The 24,491-nt window shown below is 41.3% G+C and overlaps 1 protein-coding gene across 1 annotated transcript; it reads left to right on the forward strand.

The window, feature by feature from the left end:
- The first annotated feature begins 493 nt into the window (after nucleotides 1-493).
- Nucleotides 494-23,200, forward strand: SKA1 (spindle and kinetochore associated complex subunit 1). The gene is made up of 7 exons (XM_043889613.1): nucleotides 494-691; nucleotides 1,986-2,081; nucleotides 12,486-12,610; nucleotides 14,151-14,248; nucleotides 17,353-17,490; nucleotides 21,859-22,028; nucleotides 22,906-23,200. Exons 2-7 carry the CDS (start codon nucleotides 1,997-1,999, stop codon nucleotides 23,052-23,054), a joined length of 765 nt encoding a protein of 254 aa, XP_043745548.1. The 5' UTR covers nucleotides 494-691; nucleotides 1,986-1,996; the 3' UTR covers nucleotides 23,055-23,200.
- The last annotated feature ends 1,291 nt before the right edge of the window (nucleotides 23,201-24,491 follow it).

Below are 24,491 nucleotides of genomic sequence, written 5' to 3' on the forward strand. Positions count from 1 at the left end.
GCATTTGCCCTTACAGAGTTTGTTAACTCCACGAAAGAAGAGAGGATCTCTCAGTCTTATAGCTCACAAACTTGGCTGCTTTTTGGAAGTACCTGGTGAGCTTTGCTTTTAAAAATGTTAAGATTTGGACCCCACTTACAGTGTCCGAATTCATTGATTTAGGGTACAGCTTGGGCCCTGGAATTTGTAAAAGCTGCCCTGGTGATTCTAATGTGCGGCTAATTTGGTGACCCAGTGCTGAAGCTCGCGATTTGATCCCGAGCACTGGGCCCTGGCTTGTGACGGTCAGGATTCGGTGACCGACTGAGATCACTTTGTTACAAGGCGGAGTCGGAGTGCTAAGTGTGTTGGTAGCCTTCGGCGCCAGAGCCAATCCAGCCCCACCTTTTCCCCAGATCGGCCCGGGCCCCGCCCCCGGCCCCGCCCAGCTGTGTTCCGGGATAAACGCGGAAAAGCGTGAGCCCGCAGAGCAGCCTTCCGGGAGTGCGGCTGTGCGCCTGCGCGGCACCGAGTACGGGAGTGCGGCTGTGCGCCTGCGCGTCACCGAGTACCGGCGGGCAGTTTGAATTTCGCTCCCGGAGCCAGGTCTCGAGATCCTACGCTTCCGACCGAGATTGGGTGGGGGAGGGGGCGGCGTCTCGGCGCCTCGCGACCCCACTGCGTAGGCCCTTTCCTCCCGGACCCGCACGAGGTTAGAGTCTGGTGTTGAAGATCCCCGCTTCGGAAGCGGGCATTGTTTAGGCGGGGCGGGGGGCCGGGGCGGCGCGGGCCGGGAGGAGGAGCGGGCCTTAGCCGCGTTAGCTGGAGTGGAGGCTTTATATAGACCTTCTCACCCTCGGGCTTCCCTGCTGTCTCAGAGGGTAAATCGTCTACCCGCAATGTTGGAGACCCGGGTTCGATCCCTGCGTCAGGATCTCCCGGAGAAGGGCATGGCAACCCTACTCCAGTATTCCTGCCTGGAGAATCCCATGGACTGGGGAGCCTGGTGGGCCATATATATAGTCCATGGGGTCGCAGAGAGTCGGACACGACTGAGCGACTTCACTTTCTTTTTTCACTTTCTTTCACCTCCCTTGGAGTGATTTTTTTTCCTTCCCCACCTTCCGCCTCCTTGTGGGCTTTGCTGTGCTCAGTCGTGGCCGACTCTTTGCGACCCCATAGAGGAGCCAGGCTTCTCTGTCCATGGGATTTTCCCGGCAAGAATCCTGGAGGGGGTTGCCATTTCCTCGTCCTGGGACCGCCTCCTTACCGACCCCAGTAGTAAAGCCCCCGTCCCCACAGCGCAGGAGAAATGCTTCCCTGGACCCGTTTCTTTGAACTTCCTGTGTTTTTCCTTAAGATTCTCGGGTATTTAAGTTTTCAAAGCAAATACTGATGTTGTCTTTATGTATAAATAGAACATTTGTTCCCCTGAATCTCTGAGGAAATGACAGTCTTGTCTTCTGTACCTTGCTTTGGGATGCACTGACTATAGAAAGCTCTAAGACAGGTCATTACTGGACATTGGTGGTGGTTGTTCGGTCACTAAGTCGTGTCTGACTCTTTGGGGCCCCATGGACAGCAGCATGCCAGGCTTCCCTGTCCTTCACTATCCCCCGGAGTTTGCTCAAACTCATGTCCATTGAGTCAGTGATGCCATCCAACCATCTCCGTCCTCTGTCACATCTCCTTCTCCTCCTGCCTTCAGTCTTTCCCAGCATCAGGGTCTTTTCTAGTGAGTCAACTCTCCGAATCAGGTAGCCAAAGTATTGGAACTTCAGCATCAGTCCCTCCAATGAATATTCAGGATTGATTTCCTTTAGGATTGACTGGTTTGATCTCCTTGATTAGAAACTGAATTTTGTAGAATTGAAAGATATTGCTCACGAGTTTTTGTACTTTGTTTTCCAGGAGACGTGACTTACTGGATATTTACCATTGCATTTTGAAAGTGAACAGAAATTTGTTTTTTGTTTTGTAAATGTGTTTATATTTTTTTTCTTCAGAGGCTTAAAGGATGGCCTCAGATCTGGAACAGTTATGCTCTCATATTAATGAAAAGATTGGCAATATTAAAAAAACTCTGTCATTGAGAAATTGTGGTAAGTAAAACAGATTCCACTGACTTTGTACATTCAAAATACATTTTGATTATTGTTCCACTTTGATATCTTATGCCTGGATAAGTGAATGTATCTTAGGTAATTTTCAGTTTTGAATAGTGATTTTTTAAGGCAATCTGCTATCCATATTTTGAATATTGCAGAGGATACTAAAATGTAAATTACATTGAACAATGAACTAGCTACTAATTACATATATTTATTTATTTATATATGTTTTTCTGAGACGCAAGGCTGAGTAGTAAGATTTGAAGGTTATGTTGAGTTTCTGATTCTAGAGCTAAGCAGAGGTAATAAAAGATAAGGAAAAAACGAGAAGTGGAAAACACTCACAGAGATAGAAGTAGCCCATAACTCATCTTGCAGACTGCTTTGATAAGGAAGCTTATCCATATTATCAATATATATCACTAGGAAACAACTAATTGAAAATGAAATCAATTTTTTAAGCATCCAGAAACTTGGAGGTTGTGACCATCTTCCAAATAGTTTGTTCAAAGTGCTGCAGTAGAAGTGCAGACAAATAGGGAATCCTGGAAAAATATTGTTTACAGAAATGATTTGCTCTCCAGCCTTATCTAGGAGAACTCAAGATTTATTGATAGGCAGAATTCCATCTGCAGGGGAGATCCTGTTGAACTTTTATTGTAGTTTATATTTTGAATGGATAATTTTTAAAAATTAAATTATACTGTTGGAATGTCCTTTCAAATTATACATGTCCTTCTGAGACTTGGATATTCTCCATCCCTTGTCGAGAACCACTAATAAAGAGACTCATCCAGTTTACAGTTGGTGGCTATGTATTCTGTAGAAAGTTAAAGCTGAAGCACCTGTGGGTTCTTCTGTAGCCTCCAGTCTCATATGAGGAAACCGAGGCTCAGAAGTCAGGCGACTTGCCCAGGTCCTCCCGCTTATCAGTGGTCAGTTGGGACTACAGCTTTTGTGTCCTGATTCCTAGTATACTACTTGTCTATTTCTATGCCATTTTTATTGAATAATCTAAAAAGGACATTTAAATCTTTAATAAGTAGTCTTCTTTAGATTTTCTTTCTGAGAGCATGATTACTCTTGGATAAATATAACTTAGAGATTATAAAACTATCAAACCTTGAATTCAAATGGCCCCACTGAAGCATGAGGCCTGGCAGAAGCAGTCTGACCTGTTAGGTTACTGTATGCTGGGTAACTGTCGTTTGTACGTGGGGAGAATAATTTGTCTGTTCGGTTCCGTAGCCTATTTAGGAAAGCCCAGTAATATGTTTGCCACTTTGGCTGCTGTAATTTCCTACATCACTACTATCAAAAGTAGTGAATTTACTCAGTGAACTTATTTTACTGCAAATCAGCAAACAAGGCCCGAAAATTTAGGTGACTAGGTTATTTGAGATACCAGTATATCCAACTAACTGTTTCACCCCCTGAAATTAGTCTCAGCAGAAACATCAATACTCTCATTTATTTTTTATTTCTTTTAGCTGTCACATGCAGTCCCCAGTGCTTTATTAGAATGTTGATGCGTAACAGTTTGCCTTTACTGAGTGCTTTACTAGGTTGCAAGCAGAGTGCCCACCCTCTTATATGTACTTTGCTGCTTCTCAGTCATCCTCTGAGGGCAAGTGCTGGTGTCTCTGACTGCAGGCCCGGAACCTCTAGCCATTTCACTCTGCATCTGTAATCTACAGATGTGGTCAAATTTTGTTTTTCTTTTTTTTTTTTTTTTTTTTAATTTTTTTATTAGTTGGAGGCTAATTGCTTCACCACATTTCAGTGGGTTTTGTCATACATTGATATGAATCAGCCATAGATTTACACTTATTCCCCATCCCGATCCCCCCTCCCACCTCCCTCTCCATCCGATTCCTCTGGGTCTTCCCAGTGCACCAGGCCGGAGCACTTGTCTCATGCATCCCACCTGGGCTGGTGATCTGTTTCACCATAGATAGTATACATGCTGTTCTTTTGAAACATCCCACCCTCACCTTCTCCCACAGAGTTCAAAAGTCTGTTCTGTATTTCTGTGTCTCTTTTTCTGTTTTGCATATAGGGTTATCGTTACCATCTTTCTAAATTCCATATATATGTGTTAGTATGCTGTAATGTTCTTTATCTTTCTGGCTTACTTCACTCTGTATAAGGGGCTCCAGTTTCATCCATCTCATTAGGACTGGTTCAAATGAATTCTTTTTGACGGCTGAGTAAAATTCCATGGTGTATATGTACCACAGCTTCCTTATCCATTCATCTGCTGATGGGCATCTAGGTTGCTTCCATGTCCTGGCTATTATAAACAGTGCTGCGATGAACATTGGGGTGCACGTGTCTCTTTCAGATCTGGTTTCCTCTGTGTGTATGCCCAGAAGTGGGATTGCTGGGTCATATGGCAGTTCTATTTCCAGTTTTTTAAGGAATCTCCACACTGTTTTCCATAGTGGCTGTACTAGTTTGCATTCCCACCAACAGTGTAAGAGGGTTCCCTTTTCTCCACAGCCTCTCCAGCATTTATTGCTTGTAGACTTTTGGATAGCAGCCATCCTGACTGGTGTGTAATGGTACCTCATTGTGGTTTTGATTTGCATTTCTCTAATAATGAGTGATGTTGAGCACCTTTTCATGTGTTTGTTAGCCATCTGTATGTCTTCTTTGGAGAAATGTCTGTTTAGTTCTCTGGCCCATTTTTTGATTGGGTCATTTATTTTTCTGGAATTGAGCTGCAGGAGTTGCTTGTATATTTTTGAGATTAATCCTTTGTCTGTTTCTTCATTTGCTATTATTTTCTCCCAATCTGACGGCTGTCTTTTCACCTTACTTATAGTTTCTTTTGTAGTGCAAAAGCTTTTAAGTTTCATTAGATCCCATTTGTTTAGTTTTGCTTTTATTTCCAATATTCTGGGAGGTGGGTCATAGAGGATCTTGCTGTGATTTATGTCGGAGAGTGTTTTGCCTATGTTCTCCTCTAGGAGTTTTATAGTTTCTGGTCTTACACTTAGATCTTTAATCCATTTTGAGTTTATTTTTGTGTATGGTGTTAGAAAGTGTTCTAGTTTCATTCTTTTGCAAGTGGTTGACCAGTTTTCCCAGCACCACTTGTTAAAGAGGTTGTCTTTTTTCCATTGTATATCCTTGCCTCCTTTGTCAAAGATAAGGTGTCCATAGGTCCGTGGATTTATCTCTGGGCTTTCTATTCTGTTCCATTGGTCTATATTTCTGTCTTTGTGCCAGTACCACACTGTCTTGATGACTGTGGCTTTGTAGTAGAGTCTGAAGTCAGGCAGGTTGATTCCTCCAGTTCCATTCTTCTTTCTCAAGATTACTTTGGCTATTCGAGGTTTTTTGTATTTCCATACAAATTGTGAAATTCTTTGGTCTAGTTCTGTGAAAAATACCGTTGGTAGCTTGATAGGGATTGCATTGAATCTATAGATTGCTTTGGGTAGAATAGCCATTTTGACAATATTGATTCTTCCAATCCATGAACACGGTATGTTTCTCCATCTGTTTGTGTCCTCTTTGATTTCTTTCATCAGTGTTTTATAGTTTTCTATGTATAGGTCTTTTGTTTCTTTAGGTAGATATACTCCTAAGTATTTTATTCTTTTTGTTGCAATGGTGAATGGTATTGTTTCCTTAATTTCTCTTTCTGTTTCTTCATTGTTAGTATATAGGAATGCAAGGGATTTCTGTGTGTTAATTTTATATCCTGCAACTTTACTATATTCATTGATTAGTTCTAGTAATTTTCTGGTAGAGTCTTTAGGGTTTTCTATATAGAGGATCATGTCATCTGCAAACAGTGAGAGTTTCACTTCTTCTTTTCCTATCTGGATTCCTTTTACTTCTTTTTCTGCTCTGATTGCTGTGGCCAAAACTTCCAACACTATGTTGAACAGTAGTGGTGAGAGTGGGCACCCTTGTCTTGTTCCTGATTTCAGGGGAAATGCTTTCAATTTTTCACCATTGAGGGTGATGCTTGCTGTGGGTTTGTCATATATAGCTTTTATTATGTTGAGGTATGTTCCTTCTATTCCTGCTTTTTGGAGAGTTTTAATCATAAATGAGTGTTGAATTTTGTCAAAGGCTTTTTCTGCATCTATTGAGATAATCATATGGTTTTTATCTTTCAATTTGTTAATGTGGTGTATTACATTGATTGATTTGCGGATATTGAAGAATCCTTGCATTCCTGGGATAAAGCCCACTTGGTCGTGGTGTATGATTTTTTTAATATGTTGTTGGATTCTGTTTGCTAGAATTTTGTTAAGGATTTTTGCATCTATGTTCATCAGTGATATTGGCCTGTAGTTTTCTTTTTTTGTGGCATCTTTGTCGGGTTTTGGAATTAGGGTGATGGTGGCCTCATAGAATGAGTTTGGAAGTTTACCTTCTTCTGCAATTTTCTGGAAGAGTTTGAGTAAGGTAGGTGTTAGCTCTTCTCTAAATTTTTGGTAGAATTCAGCTGTGAAGCCATCTGGTCCTGGGCTTTTGTTTGCTGGAAGATTTTTGATTACAGTTTTGATTTCCTTGCCTGTGATGGGTCTGTTAAGATCTTCTATTTCTTCCTGGTTCAGTTTTGGAAAGTTATACTTTTCTAAGAATTTGTCCATTTCATCCAAGTTGTCCATTTTATTGGCATAGAGCTGCTGGTAGTAGTCTCTTATGATCCTTTGTATTTCAGTGTTGTCTGTTGTGATCTCTCCATTTTCATTTCTAATTTTGTTAATTTGGTTCTTCTCTCTTTGTTTCTTAATGAGTCTTGCTAATGGTTTGTCAATTTTGTTTATTTTTTCAAAAAACCAGCTTTTAGCTTTGTTGATTTTTGCTATGGTCTCTTTAGTTTCTATTGCATTTATTTCTGCCTTAATTTTTAAGATTTCTTTCCTTCTGCTAACCCTGGGGTTCTTCATTTCTTCCTTCTCTAATTGCTTTAGGTGTAGAGTTAGGTTATTTATTTGGCTTTTTTCTTGTTTCTTGATGTAAGCCTGTAATGCTATGAACCTTCCCCTTAGCACTGCTTTTACAGTGTCCCATAGGTTTTGGGTTGTTGTGTTTTCATTTTCATTCATTTCTATACATATTTTGATTTCTTTTTTGATTTCTTCTATGATTTGTTGGTTATTCAGAAGCGTGTTATTTAGCCTCCATGTGTTTGAATTTTTAACAATTTTTTTCCTGTAATTGAGATCTAATCTTACTGCACTGTGGTCAGAAAAGATGACTGGAATGATTTCAATTTTTTTGAATTTTCCAAGACTAGATTTATGGCCCAGGATGTGATCTATTCTGGAGAAGGTTCCGTGTGCACTTGAGAAAAAGGTGAAGTTGCTTGTTTTGGGGTGAAATGTCCTATAGATATCAATTAGGTCTAGCTGGTCCATTGTGTCATTTAAAGTTTGTGTTTCCTTGTTAATTTTCTGTTTAGTTGATCTATCCATAGTTGTGAGTGGGGTATTAAAGTCTCCCACTATTATTGTGTTACTATTAATTTCCTCTTTCATACTCGTTAGTGTTTGCCGTACATATTGCGGTGCTCCTATGTTGGGTGCATATATATTTATAATTGTTATATCTTCTTCTTGGATTGATCCTTTGATCATTATGTAGTGTCCTTCTTTGTCTCTTTTCACAGCTTTTATTTGAAAGTCTATTTTATCTGATATGAGTATTGCGACTCCTGCTTTCTTTTGGTCTCCATTTGCATGAAATATTTTTTTCCAGCCCTTCACTTTTAGTCTGTATGTGTCTCTTGTTTTGAGGTGGGTCTCTTGTAGACAGCATATATGGGGGTCTTGTTTTTGTATCCATTCAGCCAATCTTTGTCTTTTGGTTGGGGCATTCAACCCATTTACATTTAAGGTAATTATTGATAGGTGTGGTCCCGTTGCCATTTACTTTGTTGTTTTGGGTTCACGTTTATACAACCTTTCTGCATTTCCTGTCTAGAGAAGATCCTTTAGCATTTGTTGAAGAGCTGGTTTGGTGGTGCTGAATTCTCTCAGCTTTTGCTTATCTGTAAAGCTTTTGAGTTCTCCTTCATATCTGAATGAGATCCTTGCTGGATACAGTAATCTAGGTTGTAGGTTATTCTCTTTCATTACTTTCAGGACGTCCTGCCATTCCCTTCTGGCCTGGAGGGTTTCTATTGATAGGTCTGCTGTTATCCTTATGGGAATCCCTTTGTGTGTTATTTGTTGTTTTTCCCTTGCTGCTTTTAATATTTGTTCTTTGTGTTTGATCTTTGTTAGTTTGATTAATATGTGTCTTGGGGTGTTTCGCCTTGGGTTTATCCTGTTTGGGACTCTCTGGGTTTCTTGGACTTGAGTGGCTATTTCCTTCCCCATTTTAGGGAAGTTTTCAGCTATTATCTCCTCGAGTATTTTCTCATGGCCTTTCTTTTTGTCTTCTTCTTCTGGGACTCCTATGATTCGAATGTTGGGGCGTTTCACAGTGTCCCAGAGGTCCCTGAGGTTGTCCTCATTTCTTTTTATCCTTTTTTCTTTTTTCCTCTCTGCTTCATTTATTTCCACCATTTTATCTTCTACCTCACTTATCCTATCTTCTGCCTCCGTTATTCTACTCTTGGTTCCCTCCAAAGTGTTTTTGATCTCATTCATTGCATTGTTCATTTTTAATTGACTCTTTTTTATTTCTTCTAGGTCTTTATTTAACAATTCTTGTATCTTTTCAATCTTTGTCTCCAGGCTATTTATCTGTAACTCCATTTTGTTTTCAAGATTTTGGATCATTTTTATTATCATTATTCTAAATTCTTTTTCAGGTAGATTCCCTATCTCCTCCTCTTTTGTTTGACTTGGTGGGCATTTTTCATGTTCCTTTACCTGTTGGGTATTTCTTTGCCTTTTCATCTTGTTTAGATTGCTGTGTCTGGAGTGGGCTTTCTGTATTCTGGAGGTCTGTGGTTCCTTTTTATTGTGGAGGATTTACCCAGTGGGTGGGGTTAGACGATTGGCTTGTCAAGGTTTCCCGGTTAGGGAAGCTTGCGTCAGTGTACTGGTGCGTGGAACTTGATTTCTTCTTTTTGGAGAGCAATGGAGTGCCCAGTAATGAGTTTTGAGATGGGTCTATGTGTTAGGTGTCACCTTGGGCAGCCTGTATGTTGACATTCGGGGCTATGTTCCTGTGTTGCTGGAGAATTTGCGTGGTATGTCTTGCTCTAAAACTTACTGGCTCTTGGGTGGTGGTTGGTTTCAGTGTAGGTATGGAGGCTTTTGGACGGTCACTTATTGCTTAAAGTTCCATGTAGTCAGGAGTTTTCTGGTGTTCTCAGGTTTTGGGCTTAAGTTTCCTGCCTCTGGATTTCAGTTTTATTCTTCCTGTAGTCTCAGGACTTCTCCAACTATACAGCCCTGATAATAAAACTTCTAGGTTAATGGCGAAAAGATTCTCCCCTGTTAGGGACACCCAGAGAGGTTCACAGAGTTACATGAACAGGAGAAAAGGGAGGAGGGAGATAGAGATGAGCAGGAGGAGAAAAAGGGGGACTCAAGAGGAGAGAGACAGATCTACGCAGCTGTCTGTTCCCAGAGTGTTCTCCGTATCTCAGACACCTACAAGGATTCACAGAATTGGATTGGGAAGAGAAGGGGAAAGGAGGAAATAGAGGTGTTCTGAGGTAGAAAACAGAGAGTCAAGATTGGGAGAGAATAATCTTCGGTTTAAAGATAGGGCTTCTTTTTTTTTTTTTTGGTAAGGTTATAGTGTAGTGAAAATGAAAATGAAGAGTAGTAGAGGAGTACTAGAGGACTTTAAAAGAAATAAGAGAAAAAGAAAAATAGAAAATAAAAGAGAAAACGGAAAGGAAAAAAAAGAAGAAAAAAGAAAAAAAAAGAAAAAGAAAAAAAAAAAAGAAAGAAAGAAGAAAAAAAAAAAATTTTTTTTCCCCCTAATTAAAAAAATCGTAAAAATCTATGTAAATGAAAGTTAAGGAGTAATGGGGGAGTAATAGGGAATTTTAAAGGAAAATAAAAGAGAAAAAATAAAAAAGAAAAAATATAAAAAGAAAAAAAAAATTTTTTTTTTTTCCTTACTTAGAAAAAAAAAAAGTAAAAATATATCTAGGAGTTTCTCTGGAGCTGCTGCGGTCAGTGTGGGTTCGGCTCAGTTTCAGATAGCTCCTCGTTCCAGCTTACACTTCTCGATATTTACAGGGCCCTTCCGGTGAAGTCGGTGTTTTCTACAGGGATTTTAATCTGTTGCACCAGTCCCTTCTGAAGCGGTTCCCTTTGTTTATTTGGCTTCTGTTTGTCGGTCTCTTCAGAGCCTCATTTCCGCCCTGACACAGGCGGGCGGAGGTGGGCTCTTATCCAGTTAGCTAGTTCCGTTGCGCTGCGGGGCGGGGCTGACGCTGCGGGGAGGGGCTGACGCTGCGGGGCGGGGCTGACGCTGCGAGGAGGGGCTGGCGCTGCCGGGAGGGGCTGACGCTGCTTTCTCCGTCTGCGCTGCTCAGGCTCCCGGCTGTTCTATATGGAGCACGCCCCGCGCTGCGCCAGGTTCCAGCCCTCGGGTGTTACACAAAAGCGCGGAAGGAAAAGCTGCGCCTGCTTTCTGTGCCTTCCCCGTCAGGGCGGTCCAGGCAGCGAGGGGCTTGATGGGCGCACTATCCCCAGGTGTGGCACACTCACTCCCTTCCGCGGACCCAGTCTCGGTTTCCGCTGACGCCAGTCGGGTGCGCGCGCCTTCCGCCCTCTGCGTCCCCAGCCCCAGTCCCCGCCCGCGCCGGTCGGGTGCCTGCGCCCTGTGTCTCGCCACGACCTTCCCCTCCCCCCTGCCTCCTGCCTCCGGCGGGGCTGGGCGGGTCCGCAGCCTGCGACCTCTTCTTGGGACTTTCTCCGTCCCTTTATTCTGCGAACGGCCGGCAGTGTGTTCCGGCTGGTTAATTTTCTCTCTTTTGGTTTCCCACAGTTCAAGTTGGCACCTCACAGAAGCTCCCTCCGATTGTCCTCAGGGCCCTCAGGCCCGGACCCTAGCCCAAGCAAGGCCGCCTAAGACTCCCTTCCCGGGATGGGTCTCCGTCCTTAGCTCTTTTGTCTCACTTTTTATCTTTTATATTTTGTCCTACCTCCTTTCGAAGACAATGGTCTGCTTTTCTGGGCGCCTGATGACCTCAGCTAGCGATCAGAAGTTGTTTTGTGAGGTTTGCTCTGCATTCAGTTATTCTTTTGATGAATTTGTAGGAGAGAAAGTGGTCTCCCCGTCCTACTCCTCCGCCATCTTGGCTCCTCCCAAATTTTGTTTTTCACTTTTGCGCATTTCATGATTTGGTTGTTAGAGGAGAAGATGGAAAATATTTGGTTATGAGGATGGTTTTCCCTTTTGTGCTTCTGAGGTGCCCTGAAAAATTCTTTTTTTTTTTTTTTTTAACCTCTTTTGTTTATAGGGAGGAAGGTTCTCTGGTTTTCCCATCCTTGTATCTGTGAAGCTGGAGAGAGGGGCCCAGCGGTGGGGTTGGGAACTTGAGAGCAGGCAACTTTACCCTGCCTCCCCCAGACACTTGCAGGCCAACCCAGAATGTAAGGTCATCTTCCTGGCCATTGATGACAATTTTTCAGGTTTACACATTCACAGGATATATCCCATGAAGAGGGTCCTGGCCTCCTTTGGGATTCTCACTTCAGCATCCTGTGCTTTGAAGTCCCAAAGCCATGACTGTTATCCCCATTAAAACCAAATATATTAGGTTGCTGAGGTTGACAGCCTCCTCTCTCTAGCATTTCTCTGCACCTCAAGTACCCCTTCTGCGCGCCCCCCGCCCCCGCCCCCCCCCCCCCCTCCCCCGTCCCAATTAGGGCTACTGCAGCATCAGCTCATACATCCTGCCTGGTCTGTGATTCTTTCTTCAAGTTGAAACCCTTGGAGATTTACCTTTTTTCTCCTAAGAGCTCAACTATGCATGCAAAAGGGTGTTTATTTTATCTAGCATTTCTAAGTGCCTTATTCAGTTCAGTTCAGTCGCTCAGTCGTGTCCGACTCTTTGCGACCCCATGAATCGCAGCACGCCAGGCCTCCCTGTCCATCACCAACTCTCAGAGTTGACTCAAACTCGTGCCCATCGAGTTGGTGTGGCCATCCAGCCATCTCATCCTCTGTCTTTATTGTAGTGGAAGAATTTTCCAAAAACAAAAGATTCAGGGGATACCGTGTATTTACCTCCTCCTTCCTTTTTTTTCATATTACTTAGTAACGACTTAGTAACGAGTTCTTAAGATTATTCATGGAGACAAGTCCCAGGGGCTGAAACATAGTTCTTTCTTCACCCTCAGTGTCCCTTTATGGTAAAGCCCTGTTCCAAGAGTTCCATTGGCTACATGTAGGTTTTATGGTTTTCTGTACATTTTAGTTTCCATTTTATCTTTTGTTTATTAATAGGGCAAGAACCTACCTTGAAGACCATTTTAAATAAAATAGGAGATGAGATCATTGTAGTAAATGAACTTCTAAATAAATTGGAATTGGAAATTCAGTATCAAGAACAAACCAACAGCTCCCTCAAGGTAATGGTTTTTCTAGTGATGAAACAAAATAAAAAAGGCAGTTAATATAAACACCTAATCACCAGAAAATTCTTAAGGATTCTTTATGTTTATAATGTTGTTAACCGTGATTATTAACAGTAAAGAGTACTATTTGTCTTTTATTTTCCCAGTGTAAAGGACTCCAGAGTCCCAGAGGTATTTCTTCTCCATGCTGGTAGCCAATTTATTTACTAAAGAGGGAATATTTCCTAAATAATTCTTGGGAGGTTTAATTTAAATAAATGATCTCCTGGAAGTGTGGTGTGCAGGATTGCCTGCCCTGGGTTGAGGAGACATGGTTTGCCACCATGGTTCTCCCAGCACGTCCTGCCACCCTAAGAAAGTCATTTTTCCTCTTCCAGTCTTAGTGCCCTTAATTGAAAAGTAGTGGGTCATACTGAAGTATTTCTTGGGTCCCTTCTATTCTGCATTTCTTTTCTATTTCTACAGATTGTAATGTAAGGATTCTCAGGTAAAAAAATCCACTTGAGCCTCATTCACATGCACGTTTTGTTCTGAATAAGCCTTCACCTAATAAAAATGCTTCTGATAGGATGGGAAAAGAGTCTGTACCATAATTACCTCATGCTCTTAGAGCCACTGATATGTTCAATGGGATTGAACAAGGTCGCCTCTATAGTCCTTCTCAAGCCTTATAATCCTCAGTGTCTATAAAGATTTTTCAGCTGTAGGACTGAACATGATTATGCCTATCCTGCTGTTGGTTGAATTGAGATCAGTATCTCTGAACATCATCCAGGTCTTTAAAAGAAAGATGTCATACAAATTCAAAACAGAAACCAATAATGGTTACATTTCTACCTTGCCCAGTAATGCCCAGGGTTAGGTGTGGGTTTAGAGAAGGTCCAACTCAGGATTAAAGCCTATTTGCAATTTTTGTTTACATGATGACCGAACATCAGATGACAAGGATCCAAAGGTACAGAGTGTTTTTTCTTATTAAATTTCCATGAGTTCATAACCTCAAATTCTTGGGAAAGTTAAATAAAGACAACACAAAATGAAGGCAGTTACGATCAAGTAGAAATTTTCATTAAGCTAGAATATACAAAAGCCTTCCTAAGCAATATCTCGTCCTTGCATTCCAGGAACGTATTATCATTTGGTGCTGGGGAATGCTTGCTAAGTCAACAAAAGCACTTTTACCAGAATGACAAACATAAATCTTTCATATGCTTTTTTAGCTGCTTCCCAAGGTTGAAGTATTTTAGAAAGACATAAATGTCAACCCTGCCTGTTGTAATGTTATTCTAGCAATTGTTCTCTGAACAAATCCAGTAGAGAAAAATAATGTATCACCATCCCAAGTCAGCTCTAGAAACCAAAGGGCTCCTTTTAAATATTGCCGAGTTCAGTGCTTTTTGACCCCTTCTGCTCGCTGAGCACTCAGCCTCATTGTAACTGTACTCAGTCTTTCCTGCTCTTTTTAACATGTTAAAACACACACAGGCAGGACAGTGCTTATGTGTGACCTTTTTTTCTTTTTCTTTTTTAAAAGGAACTCTTTGAAGCTCTCGAAGAAGATTATAAAGATGTGGAGCATCTCAAAGAAAACATCCCTCCCCATTTGCCTCAAGTAACAGTTACCCAGAATTTGTAAGTGTCTTTATAATTATTTTTAGTCTCTGGTTATAAAACTATTAAAACAAGCATTTTAGATCTTTTTGCTTTTCGATATACTTGCAGTTTTGTTAGTGATTATCCAGTGTTGTTTTGTTTTTTTGGACTTAGATGAGAAAAAATCTTTCCCCCATCTTTACCAGTTTTCTTATCCCACTGTTGCTGGGGAAAATGTGCTGCCTCTTTCCCAAGGATCAGTTCCTCAGAGCAGAGTTTGTAAACATTGGCTCTGTTGACATGTGAGGTCAGATAGTTCTTTTTTGTAAAAATAGCATATTTAGCAGCATCCCTGCTCTCTTCCAATTGAGCTCTCCTGTACCCTCCTCCCACCGGCACCCTCCACCCTCTGGTGACAATGAAAAATGCCTTCAGACATTGAGGGGGTGGAAAATCTCCCCTGACTCTTGAGAAACCCTGCCTTAGGGTAAAAATAAACTTAATGCGCCTTCTATCTTAAAAATAGCTCAAGGAACAAAGGCTTAGCTCTATTTTTACCCGGAAACTCCTGTCCTGCCTCTCTGCTCACTGCTAGTAGATGTTCCTGCCTGCCCTTTCTCCTGAAGCCCCTAAAACTTAGCTTTTGGCTGTTAATTACCACCATACTTGTGGAAATGATTGCTTGAAGGTCACAAAGAGGTACAAACAATTACCTCTTCAGCCCTGATTCTTTTCTGATTTTATTTTGCTGCTCATCTTTTTGAAATGATGCTGTCTGCACTACCACTGGGCTTTCTTAGTTGTCATCCTACATCTTTGACCAGGCTGCACCCTTTTTCTCTGCCCTCCTTTAAGTTACAAGTGTCTCCTAAGACACTGTTCCTTAACACCATTATTAATGCTCTCATGTCCAACTCCAGCCTTGACATGGCCCCTGGTTCAGCTGTTTGAACTGCTTGCTGGGAGTCTCACGGATGAGCTGTGCTCTCCTCCAGGTTTGCTTGCGTGTGTGAGACTAAACTGGCTATCTCCTTGTTACCTACTCATCACCTAGACAGGACACTGGCATCTTCAACTTCTCTCTCTGTCTTGTAGCCACTTGGCCTCTGCGCGGTTTTGTCTGCCTCTGCCCTCCCTCTCATTGTCTGGCTCCATGAGATCTTTCATCATCTTTTGTCTTTATGATTTGGGAGTTACTTGTGTTTCGTCTTTCCAGTATTTCTCCACTGCCATCTCTCCAGTCCTCTGCCACCAATATTGTATTTCTTTTTTAAATTTTATTGATGTATAGTTGATTTACAAAATTGTATTTCTAAAAGGGGCTCCCCTTGTGTACCATGACTAAACTATTTTAACTTTTGAAATGGATCATATATACAGAAAAGTAATTGAAGTATTATTAGTGCAAATTAAAGGAGAATAATAAACATCAGTGAATCTACCAGTCAGATTAAGAAATAGGACACTGCCAGTACCTACAACACTTCTTCTGTTGCAGATCCTCTTTCTATCAAAGACGTAATCATCCTGGCATTTGTGATAATCACAGTTTTACAAACAATATACTGCTTAAATTTGAAAACTAAAAGGAAAGCACAAATCTTGCTGTGTAGGAAAGGAGCCATGTTGCTGCTGATTCTTGAAGGTCTCCAGGAAATAAGCTCAACAGAGTCCCTGGCGTGCCAGGGTACCTTGGAATTTCCCTCCAAGAAGAGAAAATTAGGGAGTTCCTTGGCAGTCCAGTGGTTAGGACTTAGTGCTTTCACTGCCGTGGATCAGGTTCAATCCCTGGTCAGGGAACTAAGACCCCACAAGCTGAGCGGTGCGGCCAAAAAAAAAAGGAAGAGAAAATTAGTGGGCAGGGTCATGAATGAATGGATGAACAAAGGTCATCTTGTGATATCTGCCAGGTCTATTGGGCTGGACATTGGACACCCAGCAAGAATATGGCCCAAGGAGTAGAGGGGGGATTTTCTTCTAAACTCACTAAGGCCTAACCTCAGCTTTCAGGGCCAGGTCACAGCAGAACCTTTGTGTAGGTAGAAAAGGTTATGTTTAGCTGATACACACAGCAGGGCAGCCTGAGAACAGGCAAGTACAGGTAAGACTCAACCAGGCTCACCGTGGAGCCTTGGGTCAGGATTCATGTAAGGATGAAGTTACAGGCATTGGGCATCTTCATCTTCTCAGCCTGTCACGCGGTCGTCTCCTCCTTACACCGCCTCCATCAGGCCTCGCTGTCTGTGTCTGCTACTCAGCTGTCACCTTGGGGTCTCACCTCCCTGTCCTTGGATTCCCTTTGGATACTCCTGGGTTGGATCATTTCTTTCCTGTATCCCCTTTTCTGTTTGGAGAAGTCAAGCCAACCTGACTTGCTGCTGGCATGGGGGTTTCTTCTTCCCTGGCAGTTAAACAGCCTAGAAGCTATAGTCTATTCCTGGACTCTGTTTGCTAATGCAGAAGGAGCTGTATTAGGCTTCTCACCCACACCAAAAAATGGAGCAGGACTGACCCTAGGGTACCCACGTTCATTGCTGGCAACTGAAATGAGTCTGTAGCAGGTGGGACTTATATTAGCAACCAATGGGGTAAATTAGAAAGAAGTATAAGATGATTGATGTTTCCACATCCAGAAATAGGGAAATCAGAAAGAGAAGTTGTTTAGAGGTTAAATTCAGCTTCACATGCTGACTTTGAGGAGCCAGTGAGATAACAGATGAAGATGTTTGGTACGTGTATTATTTGCACCATGTTTTGGGTGTATAAATAACTTAATTATGTTACTGAAGATTTTGGAACTTAATTTTTCAGTGTTCTCTCCACTATTCAAAAAAGAACTTTTTTTTGGCTGCACCATGGGGCATGTGGGATCCTAGTTCCCTGAGCAGGGATTGAACCCGTGCCCCTTCATTTGAAGCTTTTGAAGTCTTAACCACTGGACCACTGGAGAAATCCCTTCACTATTCAAATCTTCATAAGCATTAGCAGTAGGGATAGAAAACAAAACCCTTGCCTATAAAATTATAACAAGATGGAAAAATTATAAGATCATGTGCTTAATACTGGTCATTTTCAGTTGCAAAGCCTCATACTATGCTGCAGAATTCTGACAATTGCTTGTACGCTGTGCATCTATTCTGTAGTGTTAATGGCTCAGATCTAGACCCTGAAGAACCGGTCAAAGTTGAGGAACCTGCACCCGCAAAGAAGCCTCCCAAAGAACAAAGAAGTATTAAAGAAATGCCATTTATAACTTCTGATGAGTTTAATGGCATTCCTGCGTAAGTATTTGAAATAAATTTTAACATTCAGCTCTTTAGTAATCTGCATACATGATTGTCATAAACCTTGAATGTATTATTTGTAACATGCTGTGTTCCAGTATTGATCTTCTCTAAAATAGTTTTACATTATACTGCAGGAATCTTTAGTGGAAGATGCTTAAAATTTTGTTTTTTATTTAGGTGTAAAACCTAGTCATAGATCTAGAGATGGATCAGTTTGTGGCTGAGTCCTTTCAGGGTCATTTTATGACACAGATTTTTTTATCCAATTACATTTTAGAAGTATCCTCAGTTTTGCTACAGTTTTAAGGAAGGGGAGTGTGTTGTATAGATTTGGAAATTAGCACAGAGAGAGCTCTGTTTGGTTTCCATTTGCTCATTAACTTGTGCCACACACTTGTTTGAGTCTGCTGTATTCTGGGCTCTGGGTCACTGAGGAGAAGAATACAGGGGTGAATGGGACAGGATGCCTCCCCCCAATAAGGACTCCATTGCTCTTCATAGAAGATGTTAATGGGGAACCAATTATGGAAATCCATGTTTTTAAACTCATAATTCCAGGGCTTAATTTCACATCTTGGCTTTATATTGTTGCATTTCTTTTTATTTTCTTATACAAATAATGTTTGTTGTGAGACTGATAACTCATCTATAATTCCACCACTCAGACAAGATAGAGTATTTCCTTCTATATTTTAATTTCACCTACATAACAAGTTGTTTCTGATTGTTATCACAGCAGTATAGTTATGCTATGAATGTAATTTACTTTTTTTTTGTCATGCGCATTTTTCCATCATTAACTATCATCGAAAACTTAGATGTTAATAGTTGTATAATATTTTATAGTGTGGCTACTCTATAAGCTATTTAAGCATGACTTTATCAAATGTTTGGGTTGACTGTATTGTTATGAAGAATGGTACAGTGAAATTTCTTTTACACAGGTCTATTTTCTAATTCCTTTATTATTATTATTTCCTTGAGATAGAGTCCTAGGAGGAGATTCCCCGGGGCAAAGAGCATGGTTATCTTACTTGCCTGAGAATTGTCCATCCAGATTTTTATTTTTTTAGGTTTACAGAAAAATTGAGCAGATTGGACAGTGTTTTTATAACTGAAAACAGTTTCCCCTATTACTGACATCTTGCATTAGTGTGGTAAATTAGTTACTATTGATAAACCAGTCTAGATACTATTAACTAGAGATTAACTAAAGTCTGTAGTTTGAAGTAGGGTTCACTGTTTGTGTTGCGTAGTCTGTGGATTTTGTCAGATGTGTAATGTCATGTCTCCACCGTTATGATATCATACAGGATAGTTTCACTGCCCTAAAAATACCCTGTGTTCCCTGCTTTCATCTCTCCCGCTGAGACCCTGGCAGCCACTCATCTTTTTATTGTCTCTATAGTTTTCCCTTTTCCAGAATGTCATACAGTTGGAATCATACACTGTTGCCTTTTTGGACTGGCTTCTTTCACTTAGTAATACACATTTAAGATTTCCCTAGTGTCTTTTTGTGACTTGTTAGCTCATTTCTTTTTATCGCTGACTAATATGACTAATATTCCATTGTGTAGATGTAGTAGTTTGTTTATCCATTCATCTGTGGAGCAACATTTTGGTTACATCCAGTGTGGGGCAGTTATCACTAAAGCTGCTGTAAACGTTCCCGTGCAGGTTTTTGTGTGGACACGTCTTCAGCTCACTTGGGTAAATACCTAGGAGTGTGGTGGCTGGACCATATGGTAAAACGGTTTAGCTTTGTAAGAAACTCTGAAGCTGTCTTCCCTAAGTGGCGGTACCATTTTGCATTCCCAGCAGAATAAGAGTTCCGTTGCTCCGTATCCTTGCCTGCATTTAGTTTTGTCCACTGTTTGCTATTTTAGCTGTTCTCGTCAGTATAATGTACCTCATTGTTTTAATTTTCAGTTTCCTGACGACATATGATGTTGAGCATCTTTTCATATACATAGTTGCCCCTTGAAAAATATATGGCAGTTTCACAAATCTGAGACTCGGAGTGAGACTGACATTTTAGTTTTTTTGTTTTGGCCACTCAGTCATTTCCTTTGTTGACAGCTTTATGTGATTAGAATTGTTCGATGCTATTTGGTTTCCTAAATTGCTGTTGTTGCCAAGAACAAATGGCCGTGAGGAACAGTGCAGCAGAAAGGTCTTATGCTTTCTTGGGGACTTCCCTGGTGGTTCAGTGGTTAAGAGTCCACCTTGCCGTGCAGGGGATGCGGGTTCAACCCCTGATCGGGGAACTGCGGTCCGTTACACCTCAGAGCAACTAAGCCTGTGTGCCACGACTACTGAACCCACGTGCTGCAACTACAAAGTCTGCGTACCTCAGCCAAAGATCCCACATGACGCAATGAAGGTCCACCTGCTGCAGCTAAGAGCTGGTGCAGCCAAGTAAATACACAGATAAAAGAAAATGCTTCCTTGTAGGGAGGATATTGGAATAGTCACGGTAGAGTATTCGTTTTTAAACTAAGAGATTATTTAACGAATGAGAGAAGTTGGAAGGTTAGGATAAGAAGAATGTGTTCCAAGCATGGGCTTTGATTCATTTATTTTTAAAAAGTTGATACTGAGGTGCAATTTAAAGTGGAAAACACTGGCACTTGTTTTGAGGAAGTTAGAGGATAGTTCACATGGTTTAAAGCAGGGGTCGCAATCTCCAGGATCTAATGCCTGATGATCTGAGGTGGAGCTGATGTAATAATAATAGAAATAAAGTGCACAATGAATGTATTGCACTTGGATCACCCCCAAATCATCCCCCCCTACCCTGTCCAACCCGGTCTGTGGAAAAATTGTCTTCCATGAAACTGCTCCCTGGTGGCAAAAAGATTGGGGACTGCTAGTTTAAAGGAATTTCATTGTATTGAGCTGTGGCATCAACTGTTTGTGGAAACTGTGGTTAAAAAAATGAGTGGAGAAAATGAATTTAGAAAAGAGAATAATGAAAATGAATGGTTTTGGTCAATATGAATATTTATACATTTATACATTTAAACATTTATACATTATTTTATATTAAGAAACTTGCAATTAGAACACTGCCCCTTGGAGCAGAGGGGAAGGTCAGAGTTTAGTGAATCCACGATTTGTTGAAGGGAAAAGGGAAGCAGATCATGAAAACTTTGTTTTGGGTGTATACAGACCACTCAAAATCGAAGGTCTCCTTATATTTTAAGACTGTGATTGGCATCACTGACTCAATGGACTTGAGTTTGAGCAAACTCCAAGAGATAATGAAGGCCAAGAGATAATGAAGCAAACTCCAAGAGACTGGCATGCCACAGTCCATGGGGTCGTAAGAGTCAGACAGAACTCAGTGACTGAACAACAACAAGAAGACTGGTGACTGGGAGGACAGGCAGGAGGGAGACTGAATTGGAAGGATGGGCTTTAGAGTCAAAGAGACAACGCTTAATCTACCTGCCAATGCCGGAGACACAGGAGATGCAAGTTCAACCCCTTGGACGGGAAGATCCTTTGAAGCAGGACCCCAGTATTCTTATGGGCTTCCCTGGTGGCTCAGATGGTAAAAAATCCACCTGCAATGCAGGAGACCTGGGTTCAGTCCCTGGGTTGGGGGGATGCCCTGGAGAATGGAATGGCTATCCACTCCAATATTCTTGCCTGGAGAATTCCATGGACAGAGTATCCTGGTGGGTTATAGTCCGTGGGGTCACAAAGTGACTGAGTGACTTTCACATTCACTTTCAGACAGTACTTAAGGCCATTTGAGCATGAAACGAGTGAGGCTGTCCATTCTTCTCCTCTGCCAGGCAGCTGTGCAGCTTAACTTCCGGGCCCTCTGATCCCTTTGCAGCCCCTCCACCATCAATTCTTCTTTGTTGGCTCTTCATCTCTGTTGTCGTCTTTGTCATTTTCCCTTCCTCCTCCCTTTTTTTTTTTCCCCTTTATTTCTCTGAGCAGATCTGTTTCTGCAGAAAACTGAAGTGGTATGAGTTAAATAATTTATTAATACTAAAATTTTTCTTCCCCTTGCTTACAAGCATTTTAAAATGTTTAAATAAACTGGTATATTGGAATTAATCCATTGGAATCAGAGTTTGGGATTAAATTGTTAATTTAAATTGTTAAATTGTTATAGTAATTCTGTAAGGAGCAGGGATAGAGATTTCTGCATCCAGAAATTTTTCAGTGGTTGAGACACATCTGGTTTATTTGAAAGTTGCTATAAAATTTTTTTCCAAAGAGTGCTGGTAGCTTGTATAAAGTAGCTTGACTGTATAAAGTCACCATATGTAAATATTTTTCTTCAAAGAAAACAATTTTGTATGATGATTCTTTTAAAAAATTAATCATTTTCTTTTTTTACAGGTACATGAAATCCCGCTTAACCTATTGTCACATTAATGATGTTATCAGAGAAATCAACAAGGCAGTTGTTAGTAAATATAAGATCCTACATCAGCCAAAAAAGTCTATGAGTTCTGTGACCAGAAATCTCTATCACAGATTTATTGATGAAGAAACGAAGGAAACCAAAGGTAAAATGAGAGTATATATATGTGTGTGTGTACGTGTCAGCTGTTTAGAGTGTAACTAAATCATGAGAAACAAAACTAATTCCAGAAAATTCTAACTCTAGAGAGGTAGTTCTCAACCAGGGGCAGTTTTCCCATCAGAGAATATTCTGCCATCTCTGGAGACAGTTTTGATGGTTACACCTGGGGTTGGGGGGTGTGCTCCTGGTACCTGGAGAGTAGAGACCAAGGGTGCTGCTGAAGCCCCCCATAGTGCGCAAGGCAGCTCCGACAGAAAAAGAATTATCTAGTCTAAGATTTCTGTAGTGCCGAGCCTCAGAAATACTCCGCTGGAGTCTCTTATGGAATGCTATCCAGTGTTTTCAGCATTAGACTAGTAGTAACAGCTGGTGATGCTGAGATAACACTTAGCATGCGGCCGAGTGTGCGCCAAGGGCTTTAGGCCTCACAGCATCACTCATCCGTAAGGATAGTACTCATCCTTACGAGTACTATTATTACTCCTATTTTACGGACTAGGAGGACTTCAGTTACTTGCCCCCAGGTCAATCAGTTAAGTGATCAAGTGATAAAGCTGTGGGTTTCTGGGTTACATTCTCTTAACCACTACCACATTGCTTCTTGAAAAGTGAATGGTTCAAAAGATACCAGCGGATAGCCAGTGATAAAATAAGCAAGGCTACACTGCTGAAATGCTACAGTAAACATTATGCAACTTCAGTTGAAAGAATAATGATTTTAGCAACAATACCAGTTCTCATTTTGGTTGAATGATGGTAGTCAAAATCATTAATGCCATTCATAGTCATAATGTAGTGTATTAAAGACTCATCTTGAAAGTTGTCCTAATAAAAATTAGCACTAATATCTTTACTTTCAGGTCATTATTTTGTAGTGGAAGCTGACATAAAGGAGTTCACAGCTTTGAAAGTCGACAAGAGGTTTCATGTGATACTGAATATTTTACGACACTGCCGGAGGCTATCAGAGGTCCGAGGGAAAGGGCTTACCCGATATGTTATAACGTAAAGTCCTTGTGAGCTTTCGAACCAGCTAACAGAGTTTAGAGGCTGTTCCTATAGTTTCCTTACATGTAATTTTTTAATATATAATTTTTTTAGCTTTTTCATTTTCTTTGTTTCTTCTAAAAATAAAACATGTATATTTTAAAATCCGCTACCTTACAGTAAGTACTTAATCACCTACCACGTGAGCCTCTGTTCTGGGCATCCAATGGAACTAAGAAATGTTCGTAATTAGTTTTCGTGTTCAGTGATAGTGCTGCCAGTCCCAGTAACAGAGATGCAGATAAAAGCCAAAGTTCAAGAAGAGAAGATCAAGGATAGCCAGGCTGTTTGGAATTAAAGGTCATTAGTGTCTAAATTCCACCCTATAGATTGATGATATTTCAGACTATAGTCAGAAGTTGGATTTGAGGGCAGCCCATTGATCCCTGGGTTGGGAAGATCCCCTGGAGAAAGGAAAGGCTACCCACTCCAGTATTCTGGCCTGGAGAATTCCATGGACTGTATAGTCCATGGGGTCGCGACGAGTCGGACACAGCTGAGCAGCTTTCACTTTGTTTGCTTTCATCCATGTGGTTTTCTGCTTTCCCACATGTGGTTAAGGAACAGCTTACTTGAAATGCATTCAGTGTAAATCAGTCTGTAAACATCAACCTGTAATGAAAGTGTAATAAAAGTATATTGAGATGAAAAAGATGATAAAATAAGATGTGTGAGCAGATTGATAGTGGTCATGGAAAATGGGTGGTTGGATTGTAAGAATTAATGGAGTTTTACTTCCACACTTGGGGAGACTGTTAGTCTAATCTGTGTCTTAGGGTTCTCTAGAGAAACCGAATCAACAGGATATCTATCTATCTGTCTATGTGAAGTGAAGTGAAAGTCGCTCAGTCGTTTCCGACTCTTTGTGACCCCATGGTCTATACAGTCCATGGAATTCTCCAGGCCAGAATACTGGAATGGGTAGCCTTTCCCTTCCCCAGGGGATCTTCCCAGCCCAGGAATCGAGCCCAGGTCTCCCACATTGCAGCCGGATTCTTTACCAGCTGAGCCACAAGGGAAGCCCAAGAATACTGGTGTGGGTAGCCTATCCCTTCTCCAGCAGATCTTTCTGACCCAGGAACTGAATTAGGGTCTCCTGCATTGCAGGTGGATTCTTTACCAACTGAGCTATCAGGGAAGCCCTTAATACTGGAGTGGGTAGCTTATCCCTTCTCCAGTGGATCTTCCCAACCGTGGAATCGAACTGGGGTCTCCTGCCTGCATTGCAGGCAGATTCTTTACCAACTGAGCTATCTGTGTCTGTATCTGTATCTATCTCTCTATCCATCTATCTCTAGTGGAGATTTATCATGAGGAATTGGCTCATGTGATCATGGAGGCTGGGGGGCCCCCAGATCTGCTGTCTGCTAGCTGGAGGCCCGGAAAGCCAGTGATGTGA

Source organism: Cervus elaphus, chromosome 27, assembly GCF_910594005.1.
Source record: "Cervus elaphus chromosome 27, mCerEla1.1, whole genome shotgun sequence".
NCBI classification, from domain to species: domain Eukaryota; kingdom Metazoa; phylum Chordata; class Mammalia; order Artiodactyla; family Cervidae; genus Cervus; species Cervus elaphus.

Coding starts and splice junctions, on each gene's coding strand:
- SKA1 (XM_043889613.1), top strand. CDS start 1,997: ATGGCCTCAGATCTGGAACAGTTATGCTCTCATATTAATGAAAAGATT. Junction 12,611..14,150: donor AAACCAACAGCTCCCTCAAG/GTAATGGTTTTT, acceptor CTTTTTTAAAAG/GAACTCTTTGAAGCTCTCGA. Junction 14,249..17,352: donor GTAACAGTTACCCAGAATTT/GTAAGTGTCTTT, acceptor TCTATTCTGTAG/TGTTAATGGCTCAGATCTAG.